Raw genomic sequence first — 20474 nt, 5'->3', positions numbered from 1 at the left:
AATATTATCTCGAATAAATAATTAAGAAACACCAGATACTTATTCATTATGATTCTGTCAATAGATATGGTAATCCACAAAGGATAAAAGAAATACGTATTGCCCACATTACAAAAACAAAAAACGATCTAGACACTAAGTCAACATTTAACGTAAAATTTTTATGTGACTTATACGCAAAAGCCACACCCACCTTCAGTCTACACAATAAGTATTAGTTTTAGAATATTTGAGCCTTCTGTTTTGGGTATTACTTGGACTAATATTTTGGCACTTGAAAATATCACGTGGGTAGGTGACTGTGACCGTGAATCATTCAAATTGGATTAAATTCCTGCCTTTGGCATATAATGCTGTATAAATTGAGCGGTTGGAAGTACCGAATAATTTTTATACTTGATTATATAGCGACTACCACATATCCACCACACATGGGGAAAAACCTGCTATTACCCATAATGATTGGAGTCAGGCGGTGTAAGCTATCCAATACGACAAACTTGCGTAAATCTAATTGTTCGAAATTATTTTTGGACCACACTATACTTTCCTTGGTATGTGGACCATAAACCAACGGCGTTCCAAACTAAATATGCCTTGTCTCCAAAACTTTTCTCACACGTTTTCTCCGGGACTGAATTCTCTAAGGGGAGTTGACGTTTGTTCGAATCGTACTCATAGCGCTAAACACGACATAGTGGCCCACGTATGTACATACATACATGTGTCGCGTTTCCGAATCAGCCTTTGATTATCTGTTTCCAAACACACACATAACAACATCATGCATTTATCCCCGAAGGGATGCAGAGGCGCAATCAGTATGGCACTTTTCGCCAAGTGTGTTCCGTCCCGTGAAGTGACAGGGAGCGAGCGTTCGTCATATCGGTCACAAATTCAAGACTCCGGGCTGATACTGAGCAGAAAAACCCAAATATCATTTTGACCGACCCAGGATTCGATCCCAGAACCTCTGTCGTACCGCTCATGCAGTACAACTACACCACAAGGCAGTATGGTTTCAAAGAGACCGGTTCAAATGTGTACAGGCCATTGATAATCATCTCTCGAAAATCGAAACTTTTTGGACGTCACTTCACCTACCATTACGTGTAGAGGAGTAACTTTTCCGAGTCCATATAAAAATACAATGAATACTTAGGTACCTATGTACTACTGTGCTAACTCACATGTGGCATCAGAACCTTGTAAGGAAAGTTAGAAAGAATATAAGTAAGTATCTGGGAAGTTTCTTTAACTGGTTAGAGCTCAAGCGCGGTTGCATAAGTGCTTGCTAAAAGGATTATGAGGGTCAAAGGGTCAATTTTCGTTCTTACATACCTAATCCAAAAGAGGTAACATAATTGTATTGTATAGAGCTGTAAGTAGAAATCATTATAAATCAAATAGGTTGCTACAGTCAGCCAAACAAGTAGTTGAACAAATTCAAAATTGACTATAGGTAGGTACATCCCACAAACTAAAATACAAGTATTGTGTAATGGAGTAATAGACCTACGAGGTAGATAAGAGTGTGCTCAGCTAGGTTCATTCCACGATCTTTACTTAGGTATGTACCTAATGAAACGAGCTTCGCACAACATCACGGGACTCAACATCGAAACAAATTTACTTATAACAAATTATACCAATGTATGTGTCTAAGGAAGAAATCGGTTCAAAACAATGACTAAATATAAAGAGGACAGGCCTCAAAAGTTAGCTATATGAATAAGTTATATTTATGTTAGGGAAATCGACGCAGAATTGTCAATATATATGTCTATCTCTTTTACTCAAAGCTTATTTGGAACGCAACAAAAAAGACAAAAATAATTGCTTTCTTCGCATATGGCACTATTTCGTTTACTTCAACACACTGGGACCGCCTTGCGGCAGAAACGCCATTTTATGCGGGCCAGTCAGCAAGTACATGTAGTGTCAGACGATGTAAACAAATCTTCATAAATATTGAATTTAAAGTAATATAATCATATTCTCAATTGTTCAGTGTGTTTATTAGTGTATTTGTTAAGTTTCGAAAATGACTCAGTGTTGTGTGAAAGGATGCAAATCGAATTCACGCAAGAAAGACCCCGAAATATCTTTTCATAGGTTAGTAACTGTTTTTACCGAAAATTAGCAAATATCTTTGTATATTTACTTTTGGATGTGTTTTTATCAATTAAAATGATATGTGGAACTGGTTTGTTAAGCTTTGGACCCTTTTAGGCGTGATTTATACACATTAAAATCATTATGTTTGTTTACACACGAGCTTAGGGATGGGTGGGTGGATTTGTTTAGAAATTATTGATATCGATATTTTAACAGACGCCCGTTTATCAGTTACGGTTTTGTCTTTGAAAGAATGTTAGAGCACACATCAATATTGTATTATTCAGAACGACAAACTAAGTGAAATTAGAATATTTTTTAAGATAACCAAAAAAATTAAAAACCAAGGCAAACTGAATTGAGAATATTGAGCGACGTGATTGGAATCCTACACCAAATACATATTTCTTTACATTTTGAGAAGATATGCATAAACCACACGTTAAATTAATGCGAGTAAAGATAACTGTTTTCCAACAATATTCCCGATAAATAAAATAGTAATGATTATTATACTTCACCTAATAGTAATATTACTTTAATATATTGCTATGAATAAAATTAGAATTGTTACATAAAAGAATAGATAAACATAAAAGAAACAACATAAAGATGAAATGTAAGATATATTTTACAATTGGCGGTCTTATGTTTCGAGCAACCTTTGCATGCACGGAAATAGATACATAATCATATTGTTGTTATTGCAAATAATTATTATAATTGATTATCTTAACCACCATTTTTACGGTCATTGATTTTAGTTTGCTGAACCATAGTTATGTTTCTCGATCAAAGAGCATAATAATAAAATAAAATAAAACCAACCAAATAATTGCTGGCTACGCTATCTTATTCCATTTATCATGTATTAAATAAATATCTTAATCTGTAACTTAAATTTTTAGCAAGGAATAGTGCAACATACAAATATAGATCAAACACAACTGGATGTTTGTCACAACAGGTACTGCTTTGTTTAACAATTGTTACTTATAAATCAGTTTCAGTTTGTTTGTTTACATTATGGTTTGTTATATTTATATTATGGTAGTTCCTAACCCCTTTCGTATTTGATCTTTTTGGGGCTTGTTTGTCTCTCTTAATTCTTCGATGTCGATACAAAATTTTCGGTACTAGCATATCACTATTGTAAGGGGCGGAGTCGGCACCATTTTATGCATTAAATGTGCCGCATGTCACGTGACCATATCACCCATCCTCTATACTTCTTTTATCATTGGTTCAAAACCTATATACCTAAATGTCAGGACCTAAGGTGAAAACCGGAGTTGCCAGCACTGTTTCTCAAATCCGCATAATTGATTGTTCCAAACCAATAAGATCCACGAAAAGTATTTTTTTTCCGGTATCCTCTTTTTGTGCGCTAATACATATTGTTGGGGGTTCTCGACCTCTTAATACTATCTTTTGCTGATAATTGCCAAAGATATGACAAAATGTGTAAAATATATTTTAAATATTTTTCTTTAAAAAATGTAAGTAAATGTTAACAAAAATCACTAGCCACTAAAACAATTCTTCGCTAAAAAGGGAGTCTAATACTCTAAACCACTAGTTTTCGCGGTAAATCTACTAAGTTAGCAACACTAAACTCAAACTCATGAATAGTGATGTCTAATAAAATCGAATTGTCGATTATAGACATGATTCACAGTATTCATAATCGATTATATAAAAATGAGTCAATGTACAAATAAAGTGCATCAGATTTAACTAAAGTCGTAGAAAATGTGCTCCATAGCTACTAAATATTTACCAGGTGGATTTTTGAGATTTGTCAGCAAAGACAGCAAAGTAACTGCTGCAGCTCCATGAAAGTTTTTAGAAGAATCACAATCATTTTTGTAAACATTATGATCATGAACCATTAGAAGATTCAGTACGTTTAATCAATGTGACTTGCGACAAATGTCGTTTAATGATTATTACTTTCAATTTAGACGCAAAATTTTTATATATCCAAAGTGACATTTTAACTGATAATTCTGTTGAAATAAACAAGAACCATTCGTTGTGTCACTCACTCTTGTGTAGAAGATTATTCTGTTGGGAAGCAAATTCCATGCATTTACGAGTATGAATATAAACCTGCCAAAATCAATCAACAATACTATATTGTCATTTTCCCGTAGAACCTTTCATGGGTAATAATATTTGTTATTGATTTATTTCAAAAGCAGATAGTCTTAGGTCATTTCAATTTGATACCCAAATACAATCGAGATATTAATAAAATCGAATTATTTCATTGTCGTAACTAGCTGGCGGGCTAGCGCTAGTGATTGTGTAGCCAAAAAGATAGCATAATGATTATATTCTCCTTGCCAAATTATAAATGACGAGGCTTTATGGGCTAGAACTCTTTGCCTTCCCAATAAAAAGGAAAATTTAAAAAAAAATCTTGTCAAAAAAACGATCTGTCAAAACAACACTTGGCGAACTAACTTTTTAAAATAACGCGAAAACCTCAGCGAAAACGATAGCCAATGACAACAAATCATAATTCTATAATAATGCAGCAAATATTGTAGTATAATTATAAATAAAAGGCTTATATTTAAGAAATCGAGTTTCATTAGAGAGTGCAATGGCGGGACTTCTGCTAAGTTCTACAGAAAAAGTATTTATTATACACGGCGTGCAGGCAAGTTATAACCTAAATTTCTATACTTGTAGCTGTTTAAAAAACATAATCATATAGAATTTGCAACTAAACTAAATTCAATGTCGACCACTTTGTATAAAAGGAACACAGGTTGTATGACCCTTCACATCTATACTATTATATAAAGCTGAAGACTCTGTTTGTTTGTTTAAATGCCCTTATATATAAGCAATAAAATACCTAAAACCTTAAGTGAACTAAACTTTACCCTATTTATTAGTAAATTAAAAAATGTCTTATAGATAAATGTTTCTATGCAATCAGATTTTTCTCATATAAAGATAAACAACAATAACATACTCATAACCTCCAGATGAATCTTTTATACTTAGATATAATATATTACTTATAAAGAAATTACAGAAATGTTATATGTAATTACACATTACCTAAATAAAAAATAATAGAGATATACATAGCATGATAGACTAATTATATAGATGAAGAATAACAACTATAAAAATAAATAATTTGTGTGAATACCTACTCTAATTAGAAATATATAAAATGTTTGCATACCGCTGTAACATGTTGCATGAGTAATCTATATTATATATTATAATGTATACCATGTTTTCAGCAAAATAAAATGATTTTGATTTATTTAAATTGACTGAAACTATAAAAACATCTTATTCAATAATTTACACTTCCATTAAAGAAAAGTTCAAACATATACTTAGTTTTCATACTTACCATATTTTTCTAGGATGACTACAGATCAGACGGGAGGTCAAATATTGACTATAGACCTATGGAGTTGGAGACTGATGTGGTGAGTCACGCCAGTGGATCATCCAGGCTCCGACTCGCTAACACAGACATTTTAGTTGGTGTGAAAACCGAAATAGATGTGCCAAAACCAGACAAACCAGGCTTGGGAAAACTTGAGTTTTTCGTTGATTGGTATGTATTATATTACCAACTTTATCCTCAGCCTCTTATTAAAGTTTAAGTCTGACAATTGATTATCTCAAATATGTGGTTTTAGGTGCTACACAAATTTAGTAATTTTGTGATGTAAATAGAAAACTGATATTCTGTGATCAAAACTGCAAGTAATTGTTCAAGTTGAATAATGATAAAAATAGTTTTAATATAATGTAGCTAAACTGTGTGGCACTATACTGATCTTATGCTGTATTAAGTTTTATCTCATCTCATTATGGTCAGAATTTTGACTGGCTACATTATTTCAACCAAAGCCAGAGGTCAGAGACAGGAGGTTTTTACCCAAAAGGACCATCACATACAAACAATACCCATTATTTAAAGTGGATTTATAATTTTTGTGTTATTTGGTTACAGTTCAGCTAATGCAACTCCAGAGTTCGAAGGCAGAGGAGGTGAACAGCTAGCTAATAGCATATCGAACATGCTGGAGAGAGCATATCACTCTCCACATGCTTTTAACTTGAAACAACTATGTATCCTTGAGGGGAAACAGTGCTGGAAACTCTACATTGATATTTTGGTAAGGATTGTATATTATGGTACTTATTTTCTATTTCATTTTCTACAATCAATACACTGTTTTCACTGTATGTAATGTATTCGCCTCGTATGGATATTTTATTAATAGCAAATTAAATATGGATTCCCATTATTTTTCAGATACTAGAATGTGGTGGTAACCTCTGTGATGCAGTCTCACTGGGAGTCAAAGCAGCTCTCTTCAACACAAGGATACCATTTGTAAAAGCTGTACTAATGGATGGAGGAAATGTTGACTTGCAACTCTCTGATGACCCCTATGACTGCAAATATTTAGATGTTGCTTCGGGACCATTATTGGTAAATATTGTATTCTTCCTTCCCTTGAAATTATTTGAAAATTAAGAGAATAAAAGCTAGATAAATATAGAATGCCATTTAAACTGAATTTGAAGGAGTATTTAGCTATTCCTTGAAAATAAATTGGTATTCTCCAACTTTATTATTTGCTTTAACTTTTATAATATTAATTATTAACTTACTAGGGCCAGTTTTCTCTGATATAAATTAACTACTGTTTTATTGTGTTATATTAAACTAAAAAACATTATTCACAATTTTACACAAACTTTATTTTCCAACAGGTAACCCTTTGCAAAATTGGGGATAAATGTGTTGTGGACCCATCAGCAGAAGAAGAAAGCTGCAGCGTCGTATCCCTTGTCGTAGGCATTACAGGGAATCCCAAATTTTATGTCACTGCAGAAGAAGCTAAGAATATGCCAGACGTAGAACTTAAATGCAGTATGATAGGAATAAATGGTCCAGGCAGTGTAGCTCCCAAAACATTTAAAGATGCCGTCAATCAGGGCATGTGAGTATAAGTCTCATTATGTAATATTTGACGATGAAAATAATATATCCAGGGAATTATAAAATTGTATTGTGTGTTCTTTTTTACTATATTATGTACATTTATTTAAATAAATGACATTTCAATTTATTAATATTTTACTTTTGTTTCAGGGTTGCGGCAAAATGCCTCGATAAAGCGTTAGGTCAAGCACTTTTACGTGAAAGACAAGAAAATACAAGTTTTAAAAAACATTCATATGGATTCTTAAAATAAATGTTTACAATAAAAACAATCTTTGTCCTCTAATCCTTTATTGATAATAATGTGAATACATTGCCAAAACGGCGAGTAATATGTTTACTTATGCTATTAAAAATGTTAAAACATGACTTATTTGCCATACTGAAATTGTCTAATTATATATTGGTATACTCATGAATAGATGAAATTATATATATATAGATATGGAAAATACATACAAAGAATCAACAAATAATTAATTAGAAATGCATAATAGAAACTTTAGGACACTTGATAACATAAAAATAAAACTTAATGTATCTTTTTAAAACATAACTTAAAATATTTATCATGTCAAATAAATTTCTAACAAAAATATGTTATAAATATTCATATAGGGGGACAAGATATGCATAGTTGGATGTTATATAGGTAAAATACACTTCTATAGAAGAGTAAAATTGATTATATCTAAGTATAATATGGATAAAAGTTCAAAATCCTACACCACCGAAGGTCTAAGACCCTACCCTGACACAATTATGATTAGGCGGGTCCACGGCGTTCCTTCACAGATCTTTACAATCCAAACTATCACAGACTAATCAAAATCGTATCAGTATAACTACTGAATAAGACATTTTAAAAACCAGTTCTAACGTTACAATATAGACTGGTGTACTGGCTCCCCGTTTACAGGTTCTTGGGGGTGACGGGGTTGAGCATGTCAATGACAGCGGCGATGTTCCCGTCAGTGTTATCTAGCAGCTGTGTCAGCCAGCCGCCCTCGTTGGTGAAGCCCATGGCCAACATGCAGCGGATCGCAGCGTCGATGTGAGGCTCTGGAAGGGTATAGTGTTGTTAATAACCGCAGAACATTCACCCAGGATTCATAATGTTCATTGATAGTTGTGGTTAGTTAGAATAGGATTCAACTTGATACAAATACTATGTAGCAAAGTAAAGATATGCAGTATACTATAGCTGTTATTGATAGAGAAATAGGTTTAGGTGCATATTATAAGAGCAAAAGGAAAATAACTAAAAATGATATTTCGTTCAAGTATTATAAAGTACGAACTACAATATATGATTTTATTTTCCAAGCAAACATAAATGTATTGAAGTAGAGTAGGACATATAAGCGCGTTATCAAACTCGAATCATAATTTAATCACTAATGCTTATGAATCATCTTAATATAATTATAAGTACCTACGAACTCGATAATACAACTCACCAAGTGAATGTAGTACATTATGATATTTTTTTTGTGTCAAAAATATATTAAGGTTACCAACATAATTATAAACAAGATCCTTATAAAATCCTATCGATTGACCAATAAGTATTTTATATATTAAGAATGATATAAATAAATCATTTAATTATTTACTTCTGTATTAGTGATACATACATATGCTAATCTCACGTATATTACCATATTCTTCAATATGTACTTTATAGAGCTCAATACAAATTGTAAATAAGCATGATTAGTGTAGTCAGGAAATAGACATATACATATTTAAATACATTGATAAGAAATGATGCAATACACCATTACTGTTACAGACTATCGAAAACAATTCTACAGCTGAGGGACTAAGTTTAAGTTAACAATACTCATATCATCATCTTCATACTCTTTACCTCACTCCAAATTGTGGTTATCACTTGATTAAAACAAAACATATTGTAGAAAGTATTCGACATAGTTTTTATTACCATCGCTACGACGTCAATGCCTCTTATTTAAATTAGTAAATCAGTTTTGAATACTTACTGCTATGATAACGTATGGTACCAGGTTGTTTCATCTGAGGATTAGCCTTCTGCTCAGTGCCCGGTTGCGCCTGCGACGTTGGCGGCGAGGAATGAAATTGAGCTGAGAAAAAGGACTCAGCAGTGGCGTGAGCATGGGGCAAGTGTCCCTGGGGTTCAGTCTGAGCCTGTCCCTGGGCGTTGGTTTGAGCCTGGGCTGTCGGTTGAGCCTTGGGGGCGGGTTGAGCCTGGGCCGCGGTTTGAGCCTGAGACGAAGTTTGAGCCTGGGGTGGCACAGTTGGCTGCTGGGCTTTCAGTAGCTCCGGCTCTTTAGGATTCAACACTAGATGTTAAAATGATGTCATGTCAATGTGGAATTGTTAGTAAATTACATAAACGCACAGATCCAGGCGCCGATGATCTTGAAAATAAGTAACTCTTTGAAAAAATATGTATTACACTGGTATCCTTCAAACTCAATTATACCTGCATAGACATATTTTTTTTATTCATAGTGCAGGTCTAACATAGTGTTATATTCTCTTTGGTGCAGCACTGGATCTGTGCCATGTAAATTAATAATGATTACCTACTTAATGACTGATGAACTATATAATTTATTTTAAACCTGATCTTTCCACCAAAATTGGAATTTATTTATTTTAAAAGCCTAAAAATTAATTACAAAATTTTACTATAGTTCAGAAATGCGAATAGTATGTCATTACTTCAATTATATGGAATATGTTGAGTCTGAATAATCTTAAACCCCTAAAATAGTTTAAACACAAATCTTACCTGCAGTAGCAGTGTTAAGTGGTGGGTACAGGTTGGACCCATCGCCGATCTTCACACGCTGTTTGAACTCCTCAGGCAAGTTGAATGGTACTTGGGAAGTTTCGGCAGTAGCAGTACCATTAGCAGATGTGGTAGCAAAATCTATAGATGCAAAAAAATCATGTATTGGTGCTTATTTGGGTTAAACAGGCGACCCGTGATTTCCGGTGGACGACTACTTGACCATTGTTCTCAAGAAATCCTTATGTATTATTTTAAAGAATATTTCAGTCTGTGTTGAAGTAAATTATAATTTATAGCCAGCAGCACCAAGACAATTACTTAGGTCTTCCAATTTTTTTTTTCCAGGGCTAGGTGCTATAATGTGCTAGAAGGTCTTGGTTGTTCTTTATGTTCAAGACATCAAAAACATAAACCTGTAATATACATGAACTGAAGACTGTTTATTGGGTATCAGTGTGTATTTATTTTCATAATAAGTACTTAAAACAATTTGTTTTACAAAATTATTTAATAGACAATTACCTGTCTCGTTATTGATCATGGTCCAATCATCGGCTTTGTCGGGAGACAAGCCCCTGTCGCTCGCAGCGCTAGCAGGTCCAGATTGCGGGGTAGCCGGAACAGATTCCGGAGCAGTCGGTTCAGGTCTATTGCCTCCATTTCCAAAACCATCAATAACAAAGCTCTTGGCGTTTACAGTGTGTATCCCGTCTGGGGGCGTGAAGTAGTTGTAGCAGTCGCCCACATACATCTCCAAAAGCTTTTGCAGTTCTTCAATTCTGGGCTTGGGAGCGGGCTTTCCGGAAGCACCATCCTGCGGTTGCTTAGCATTTTTAGCTGATTTATTTTCCTGCGTCTTCTGGCCCTCTGGGATGGATCCTTCAGGATTCGCTTGCTCCTTTTGCGACTCCGACTGGGCTTCCTCCTGCTTAGGATCGACGTTCATAGGCTCGCCCTTAGAGTCGTCCATTGGCTCCTCTTTCTGCTCTCCCTTAGGTTTTTCATTCTGCTGCTCCTGAGTCTTTTTCTCCTTCTTATCACAGGCCTTGAAGTCAATGTCGACATCGAAGTCACCAGCCAAGTTGGCAAACTCGTTCATATAATTGGCGACGGTATCCAGCCAGCTGATGCGGGAGCGACGCTGGCGATGTTCGCTGCGTCGCCCATGCGACTCCTCGTGCTGCTTCTTCTCATGCTTTTCTCCTTTTTGCTTCTTGTAAGGGCAGTCTGCATGGCCGACGGTCTTAAAGAAATGACGGGACCTCTTAATCGCAGCTTTGATGAGCGTACGCTGTTAAGAAACCCAAGTTTAAAGAATGTGTTGTTTGTTTTACTTTGTATTTGATTTTATGATGAGACTTACAAAAATGTTTTTATTGATTATATTCACTAAGGATAGTAATTATTTATAAGTCAGGTGATAATTATCTAATATTATGGAGTCTAGAAATGTATTTCAATAGGTACTGTACCTATATTATTATAAACATAATAGATGCATGAATATGTGTAATCACCCTTAAAATTTGTGTATAATAAAGCGATTGGTTTAGATGACGTTAAATTTTTTATAAAATTAAACAATCAATTGTTAAACATTCGAGCTGATCGATTTAATATGGAGTCAAAAATACCAGACTGCTTCAAAAACTATTACATATATGTAAATATACAATATGTTTACTTCCTCCGTTAACGCTATAATAATCGCCTCGTCACCTATCAATTATAATTTCTCGGTGCAGTGTAATAAAAAATACATCGATGCCGGGCTGGGTCACCGTCGATCGATATTATTCACATCGTGAATACAGTATATTTCGCGGATAAAACAAATAACTGGTTAAATAAATAACATTTCCATTACGTCACGCCTATTGTTTTAATACACAAAAAGGGAATAACCTTGAAGTTAAAACGAATACAATAATGATTTCTCTGGCATATCGCTAGTGGCATTGGAAGAGCCGATAGGACATTTTCGTATGCTAATATGCTTAATTATTTTAAAGTGACTTTCAGGAAAAAAAACGTAGACATTTTAGACTTGTTGTTCCCATGGTATAATTATAAAATTTACTGTATCTCGATTCTATCGAGCTTTAAAATTAGAGTTCCTATTAGAATTCCTAGATTTGAAATTATATACCCCTTTATCTACTCCACTGTAAAGATGCAGGGATGCAATTCTCGATTATGCAGTCTTTGTAAGCTGTTGAACATAGTAAATCTGTCGAATGAAATCATACTTGCAAACTCATTCGTTTTCAGAAAAAATTACGTCCTTGTAAACCCAATTATGAATATTTATTACTTTCTTAAAATTATGTGATTACTCAGATTGTTAAACTTTTATACCATAGTTTACCCAAATATAATCTGATTTAATGTTGTTAAATATCATAATTGTTTGCGGGCAGAGCTGCGAGCGATAGTTCTCGTCATACTTACCGACATTTCAGGCGCGGGCAAGCGTACCATGCAATGATCGCGATGGTTGCCGCCGGCCTCGCATCCTGCGCACAGGTCGAAGTCGGGACACACCACGCACTTGTAGCGGAACCCGATGACGGGCCAGTCGCACACGTCGCATGTCACGCCTGTGTGAATAGAATCCCCGACTAGAAAGAGAAACAGATTTAATCTAGACTTAAATAATAACTACATTTTGTGAATTAGCATGGAACTATAGGAGAAGCTGTGGTAGGCAGGATAATGTAGACGTAAAAAGCGTATTCGCGTTTGAAAAGTAACAACATAGAAAATATCGTTTAATCTATACTAATCTATAAAATTAAAGAGTATATTGAACTAGCAAAACCGATTTTAATTTTACTTTTGTCACTAATAGGATATTACATTACTCCTGAGTGCTATAGGCTACTACTTATCCCAGAAAAATATTTATACCGGAAAATTTTGCACTTGTGCATAACTGCAAACAAAAGCTAGTATAATATAAAATGACCAAAATTAAAATGCGCTTTAGGGGCTAATTACACTTATTTAGCTCAATTCAGCTTTAGTCCGTATAAAACACTAGTTTTGTATGGAAACGCGTACGTATGCGTTCAGCTTTTCGCGTCTATTCAGCTTTCGCGATACGGGCATACATTGAGGACAAGTGTGTTTTTATTATACGCATGCTAACGCCAGTGTTCAGCACTGTACCGCCACCTACAGTGCTGTTCCTCCGCGTTCAGCGCTGTAAGCAAACTGTCCTCGTTGCCAAGCTGCAGTTTGCAGGAGAGGATACATTTGATTTCACATTATTGCGCAATTATTTCTCATCAAATTATTTATTGTTTTCTTATAATTCGAGTATTAATGTCCCGTATTCTCCAACCAAATTTCTGGTTCTACAAAGAGGGTCGACCCACTGTCGTTTCCGTTTTAATTTATTACGTTCCAGTTTATCTATTTCTTCCGAAAGGAACGTAACGACAAAAATATTTAACATGGGACTGTCCAAATACTAAATGAAATTAATTTACCGTGAACATGTAATCGCTTCTTAAGCCATCCAGCGCTGTACAAGACTGATAGAAGCGAAATTGTATAAGTGTAACCAAAATCGTTCAGCGAAACGTGAATGGTGTTGAATAAATGTAGTTAGTCCATTAGCCTGACAAAGTTACAATCCTTTGAGACTGAAATACATATTTAAAGCTATTGTTAACTAACGGCAGCAGCCTGCGCTTGGGCAAGTTCTGAGCGTGTAATTCAGCTACCTAGATACAATAGCGCATTTGAGTCAGATTTATCAATTGCAACGTGATATACAGAGTTAATTCAACTCCCTGGGTGACTGAAATCGCTGTTCTAACCATCACATTAAGTAACATCAAGAATACATGTTTTACTTTTTAAGTAACAAGTTTTAGTAACTATTGTTTCAGGCCTTAGCTATGATTCGCTGCAAACCGAACTAACTACGATTACTAATCATATCAAAGCTTGCTTAAATAACAATAATATTTTTTTGTCTGAAATTATTGGATAGGGAATCTCTTTTAATGCTTTTATTTTAAAAGGGTGTGTAACAATAACAATATTTAATGTCTGTTTTGTAATTGCAAAAACTTTGGAACCGATTTCGATGACATTTGGTATGTAGGCAGTTTGAGATCTCGAGAAGAACATAGTAAATGTACTGTTTTATTGACATGCACCTATGTTCTATTTCTGCACCACCTCAAGTTGACTGGTAGAGAATGCCTCTGGTATTAAATCCGCCTTTACATGTTTTGTATCAAGTGTAATAAAATAATTAAAAAATAAAAACCACGAGCAATTTTTATGAATATAGTTTTAGGCCCTAATGTAGAACATGCGCTCGATAGCAGACGCTATAGAAGCGAAACCGGAACAGGTCACTAGTTCAATATAAAATCAGTTTTAATGTGCCACCGTTCGCTTTAATATCTACCTAACAGATTACAGCTTTACTTATCACCATGAGTCATATGTTGTTTTTATAGATAGGTATGTCCTATATCTCAGACCGGTTATACATGTCATCTCTCCGCGGAACAAAGTCCAAATATTTAATAATATGACCGCGAATACCATAACAGAAACTTGTTTTCCCAAATGGACATGCCTAATTTTTTTCCATGGTCATTATTAAGATTAAAATCTAAGTAATTTTCAACGAACAAAATTAATGTATGTTTGCTAGCGGCCAAATGCGTCATTATATTAGGTAGAAAAATACTAGCTTAGACAAGTTTATACATTTTTACGCAAGTTAATTTTAATATGTGACACCAATTTACGATATGATTAGGTGTACCCAAATACATAAAGGCGATTTTTTTCTTTGTGAAAATATGTTTATATTAATTTCGTATAAGTAGGATATTCTTTGAACGAATTATACATAGAAGAATGTTATTGCAGGAAAAACTTCAGGATTTATAACTGAATTACGGAACCGGGTCAATAAAGGTTATTATGACGATTATCTAATGTGCACAGTCCGTAAACAAATTGTGCAGTCCACTATTTTGAAACGCAAGCAGATACTTATAAATAAACACTGAATATAGGTATGTAGCTACGAATGGTTAAAACTTGGACATCAGCATTATAATTATACAGGGAACCTGACCGTGACCACATGATAAAAAACAACTTACTCAAGCATTCGTAGAAACTGGTATTTAAGTTGAGATACACAAGTTTTATTTTGAAAGAGATTTTCATGATACTAACACATCAGCATTATAATTATACAAGCAACCTGATCGTGACCACATTTGAAAACATCTTATTCAAGCATTTGTAGAAAGTTATACTTAAGTTGAAACACGTGTATTTTGAAAGGGATTTCCGTGATACTCAATTATTACTTTATTTATCAATATGGCAAGACATAAAGATCATTACACATTAAAGTGTCTCGTATTATAGCAAAATGAACAACTAAAACTTGGGGCAAATCGAACATTCAGATCGACGTTGAATATTTTGTTACAGGGTACACTCAACTGTTAGCGAATTGTACAAAGTATAATTAGGCATGCAAATGAACAAAGGCAATCGCGAGTTGCAGCTATGAGACGGATGATCATGACACAACCAAATCGGCGTTAAGATTTTAAAAACCTGGATTGGCAAACTAATGACCGGAATAAAACCGTTCTACAGGATATTGATATTCTAATTTCGGACATCAATCGGTCTATGAACTTGAACTGAAACCAGATTGTTCGTCTAATGACTACTATACTTACTATATTATAAAACTTATACTGCGAAATTATTAATAATCTAGCAGTATATAGTTAGAACAGAACAGTGAAAAAAACATGTTTAAATAACAGCGAGATGCGTAAATTGTAAATCTACTAAAGTTAAGTTGAAAAAAAAAATATAAACATAAGATACAGATGAAAGGTGACAAGTGACTGTCGACAGTTTGGTCTACAGATTTGTACCCTATTATACGGACAATATATTAACCCTCTTATTCATAGACGTTATTTATATAAGGACAGATTTCTGTGATAACAAGTCTGTTTCTCAGCTTTGTTTATCTGATGGCTTGCTGTTTGCTCGTTTATCTGACAGCCAACAAGATACAAGTTATATCTCAATATTAGCCAATCACAACGGCTCTATGTCTACGCACTGCGAAGGCTGACATGCCATCAGCACTGAGAAACAGACTTGTTATCACAGCAATGCTCCGTCCTTGGATAAAAAACGTCTATGAATAAGGGGGTAAGTATTTATGTGACCGAGGTTGACGCCGCGGCACTGCAAGTCGAAATACGTGTTTACATATTTTGTAATCCGATTTATAAATCCATAAAGATACACAGTAAAGGCATTATATGCAACACTGTAATATCTGGCACTGAACAATGACCTAAATTACTACTCAACAGAGGTAGAAGCGCATCCGTTGCGAGTATATTTTGCAACTGTTTATGTTTCCTTTTTTAACAGATATCAAGCAACAAAAAATCAGAGCTGCTCACGAACATCCATATTGTCATTGGAATTGATATTTTTTAGACTTAAAAAGGTAGAAGAGGGAATTTATGGATGAAGGGTGCGATATTGCCAATCTGTTTTAATGATACCTGTTGAACCAGTCCATTTATGGTATAGGTAAATTGTCCACAACTTAATCCCAATATAGCTTTATACAATCACTTAGTTAACTTACCAATGTTAGTCTTCGGAGCCTGCTTGGAGTCTCCAGCCTTGGGACTCGAAGGGGTAGAATTGTTAGCCGAGCCTCCCGCCGCCGTAGCCGTGAACATGAACTCGGCTTCATTACGCGTGGCTTGAGGTTTCAATTTGATAATGAATCTAACAAGACCTGTCCCCAAATATGACAGGGCGGTGTCCATTTCTTCATCAGATGAGATAACAATGTCATCTCCTTCTTCATCTGTTTTGATAAGGATACCATTCAATATATTTGTAGTGTATTATTTTTTTATTTAATGAGATATTTAGTATTGCACAAATTTTAATAATATTAGTCACTCAGAGAGAAATAAATTACTTGGCAATCTTTTACAAGTGAATTATTCTAGGTATTTAAGGCACTATACAATAAAAGATTTGATTCATTCCTTCGTAGCCGAATTTCGGCCACGGTGGCCAATCTCAATGGAGATCAGCCAAGTATGCTGGACGCATTATAGTGCAAAAGTGTGTGCACAATACACAGGTGCACTTTCTGTAACTTCATTCTCATAGTCCAGTGACAAGGCAATTTGACATGACCGGAGCGAGATCAGGCGCAGGACCAGCAGCTTATGATTGATAGAAGATTTAATACAAACCTAACAAATTTTATAAGTTTCTATGAGTTGATGTTAATGGAAATACTTGTAGATAACGCTTTGGTTTGCATTTAATACATACCTCTCCAAGTAACAATGTAAGACTTGTTCTTGAGCCCAGGATACACTTCGAGAAGCCTAGAATTGAAGACAGAGAAGTTGGTTGCTTCTCTCTTATCGATTCTGAATCTTCTAATTTCAGGTTTCTCTTTGTTCTCCCAGAAGGTGTATGTCTTAAATTGAACTTCGGATTCCATGGCTACAAAACAAAATGTGACTAAGTGTTGTAATAGATGGTCATATTTATAAGAAAAAAAAATAAAAAAATGGTATGGGGATTGTTTGAGACCTGGGAAGGATATAGGCTACTTTCTATACCAGCATTATGTATAGTGGGACTTTTATCCAGGAACTCTCATACGGGTGAAGCCGGGAACAATAGCTAGTAACAAATAACAATAAAAAATCTTCTGGCCCATAAAATTATTCTAAAGTTTTTACATTATGTTTTTCACTTAAGTACATATTATATACTTAAATCGGATATTTAATAATTACAAATAAATTTCACATCATAGAATAAGCCTACTGACTCGTTATATTCGTCCTCGTCACCTTACGGAAGAAAGACGTAATTTATTTAATTATTTATACACTTTATACACAGAGAGGTATATAGGCGAATTAGATATTTAATAATTACAAAAATGTTAAAAACTTTAACACAATCGTATATTAATATAATTACTTATAATAAACGACGTAAGTTATAAGTACTCCTTACCGTAAATCCTTCGCTTCTGTCTGCAATATGTTTAAACACAAAGAGCAAGTACTGACACACAGAGAACTAAACAGTGAATGTTAATAATTGGAGTCGCGTTTGCATAAATATATATACATCAATATATATGATTCACCATAAATCGAATGTTGGAGAAGTCTTAAACAAATGAACTCCGCGCTAGAAACTGAAACACAATATTTAGTTGTGCAATAATGTTGTCAAAACAAAAAGTCACTGTTTGATCGTGTTCCAGTGAAAGAAATACTAATCATTAAGCATAAAAGTATTGTCTATCCAATCTTTCCGAACGAAAATCTTCGCCTGACTACTTAGTGTGGACTCTGGAACACCAGTCTCGATGCTATAAGTATTCCAATCAATAAAGTAGTAGCGCCTGCGTACAGACGCAGAGAGCCCGTACCCTGAGCATCTATAAATATGAAACCGTTCAATAAATCCTCACAAGCCGTGGCTCGTGATCTGGTAAATTTGGCGCAAGCGTACATGTTGACTATGACCACACCCTACGTAGGTACCTACCTCGAAAAATTGAAATGTGAATTCTTTGACTTTGGAGCAAGTCATTTAGAGGGTTTGTAGAATAAAAGGAAACTTGTAAGTCAAAAAGCATTATAATAAGTAAGTAAGTCCATAGGCTCCGAAGTAGCGAACTCACTTCCCTTTCGCCCACTCTTTTAGTAAAGATTTGACAATAAAAAAAATAGGTATATACTTAAGTAATTATCTTTATTTTCTGTAGAATAAGTGGATTTTGTATCGCATCACGAGTGTCACCTTGTTATTATTATTTTACCCGACCCAGAGACGCCAGAGAGAGAATAATGTAATTTTCAGCAGTTCTTATAATGTGTATAAATAAATAAAATCAGTGTATAGATACTGAACAATACAATAGGTACATACATCACAATAGGTATTTAGTCGTTTATAATATGTATTTTCAAAATAATTACTACCTACGTTTTTAGAGGCTGTTTGCGTTGATTCGGCAGTGGGTCGGAAGCCAACAAAATTTTGATGTGAATATATTATATAAGTATGTTAAATAGCAAAGTATAAAATATTTACTAACATACATCAGTAAAGCCTGAAGTCAAAATATATTATAAGCATATTTTATATTCCGAGCTTCTGGCAAAGATATAAACAAATAAATTATACTTAGGTCAAAATGTTACTGGGCATAGATAAGTACCTTATTCGATTTTAACAATTTTCGATTGTTATCGTTAAAAGTTGATCATAATTTTCTTTTAGTCGGGCTATGTAAGTACTTTAATTACCATATAGTATTATGTACTACATAAGGTTAGGGCTGCCATCCGTCCGGAATTCCCGGATTTGTTTTAGTTTGAAGGGCATCCGCGGGCCGTCTGGGAGGAGTTTTTAAAAAGTGTCCGGGTGTAACCTGGACACTTGTTGTCAGGGGAAATCCATTTTTTTATAGATAAACAATAAATTTAAATAAATCTTTATTAAAAATTCATTCATAATAACCCGCATTCAGGAAGGTACGGCAAAATAGTCGACGATCGAACGCCACCACCTGTACCCCCGCGCAAAAAATATTTTTACAGAGGTGTCCGGGGAAAACCCCATATTTCGCCCTTTTGCTGTGTTTATTCGGCGTCAACAGTTTAGGTGATGGCAGCATTACGTAAATGATCTCATGGAATTGCCTTTATTAGTTGAATTTGATAGATAAGTACTTATGTTATTATTTATTGATTGTTCATGTTCATTTATAATTTATTGAATATTTTTTTTTACTTTATTGTCATAATATTATAGTTGTATGTACGTATCTCCAATAATAAGTACTTATTTTGTTTTTGAATTTGAGAATAAATATAACTAGGAAGACACAGGTATCGTATACATAGCGAATTTGTTGAGTTTGTTCGCTCGCATTATTATTTAATATATATAGAGGTAAATATTTAAAAAGTATAAAATGTAATAATTCAATTTTCTGTTTATAGTAAATATCAATAGGAGAACAAACTACTTAGATCATCTCAATTAAAGACAAATAAGTATATCATTTAGAAGCCTTCGCCAGCTTTGGTTAAAAATTGTTGAGTAAGTAAATAAAATAACATTGATCACGACATCAAACTTACCACTTATACTCACCGTAGTCTTCTTTACTGTCAGGGTAGTTAAAGCTGCGGACCAGGACAATCGAGGATGCGTCGACGACCGTCGCTCAGGTTCGAGATTCGAAAATGGTAGTCTAGATTCTAGATATAGGTGTTATTTCCAATGGGAACGCTGCGTCGCGCCGTCGCAATGCAACGCTGCGGTAGTGGGATGGGCGACACGGTAATGATTTATCTGGCGCTGAGAGCTCTCAGCGACGACTGTTAACATTTTGTACCTGAATACATGCTACATATATTGTCCCTGAACACTATAGGAGTCGACAATATTAACATAACACAATTTTCATGGTAG

The 20474-nt window shown here is 34.4% G+C and overlaps 2 protein-coding genes across 5 annotated transcripts; one reads left to right on the top strand and one right to left on the bottom strand.

Annotated features, from left to right (window-relative positions):
- Positions 1–4533: 4533 nt before the first annotated feature.
- Positions 4534–7386, top strand: LOC115441677 (exosome complex component RRP42). The gene is made up of 6 exons (XM_030166552.2): positions 4534–4786; positions 5517–5713; positions 6116–6281; positions 6422–6601; positions 6886–7115; positions 7268–7386. Exons 1-6 carry the CDS (start codon positions 4730–4732, stop codon positions 7368–7370), a joined length of 933 nt encoding a protein of 310 aa, XP_030022412.2. The 5' UTR covers positions 4534–4729; the 3' UTR covers positions 7371–7386.
- Positions 7387–7391: 5 nt separating this feature from the next.
- On the bottom strand, positions 7392–20173 carry LOC115441676 (protein ref(2)P). Of its 4 annotated transcripts, none has more exons than XM_030166549.2 (8): positions 20154–20173; positions 17292–17468; positions 16582–16809; positions 12354–12523; positions 10425–11193; positions 9900–10040; positions 9124–9444; positions 7392–8179 (listed from the first exon to the last, which is right to left on the bottom strand). In XM_030166549.2, exons 2-8 carry the CDS (start codon positions 17464–17466, stop codon positions 8031–8033), a joined length of 1953 nt encoding a protein of 650 aa, XP_030022409.2. In that variant the 5' UTR covers positions 17467–17468; positions 20154–20173; the 3' UTR covers positions 7392–8030. The 4 variants fall into 4 exon arrangements, with proteins under 4 accessions (XP_030022409.2, XP_030022408.2, XP_030022410.2 ...); XM_030166548.2 differs by lacking the exon at positions 20154–20173 and adding an exon at positions 17994–18347; XM_030166550.2 differs by lacking the exon at positions 20154–20173 and adding an exon at positions 17994–18347 and having other exon boundaries at positions 9124–9429.
- Between the last annotated feature and the right edge of the window lie 301 nt (positions 20174–20474).

Source organism: Manduca sexta, chromosome 25, assembly GCF_014839805.1.
Source record: "Manduca sexta isolate Smith_Timp_Sample1 chromosome 25, JHU_Msex_v1.0, whole genome shotgun sequence".
NCBI classification, from domain to species: Eukaryota; Metazoa; Arthropoda; class Insecta; order Lepidoptera; family Sphingidae; genus Manduca; species Manduca sexta.
Note: the sequence above shows the minus strand (reverse complement) of the source record. Positions and strands in the feature narration are given on the sequence as shown.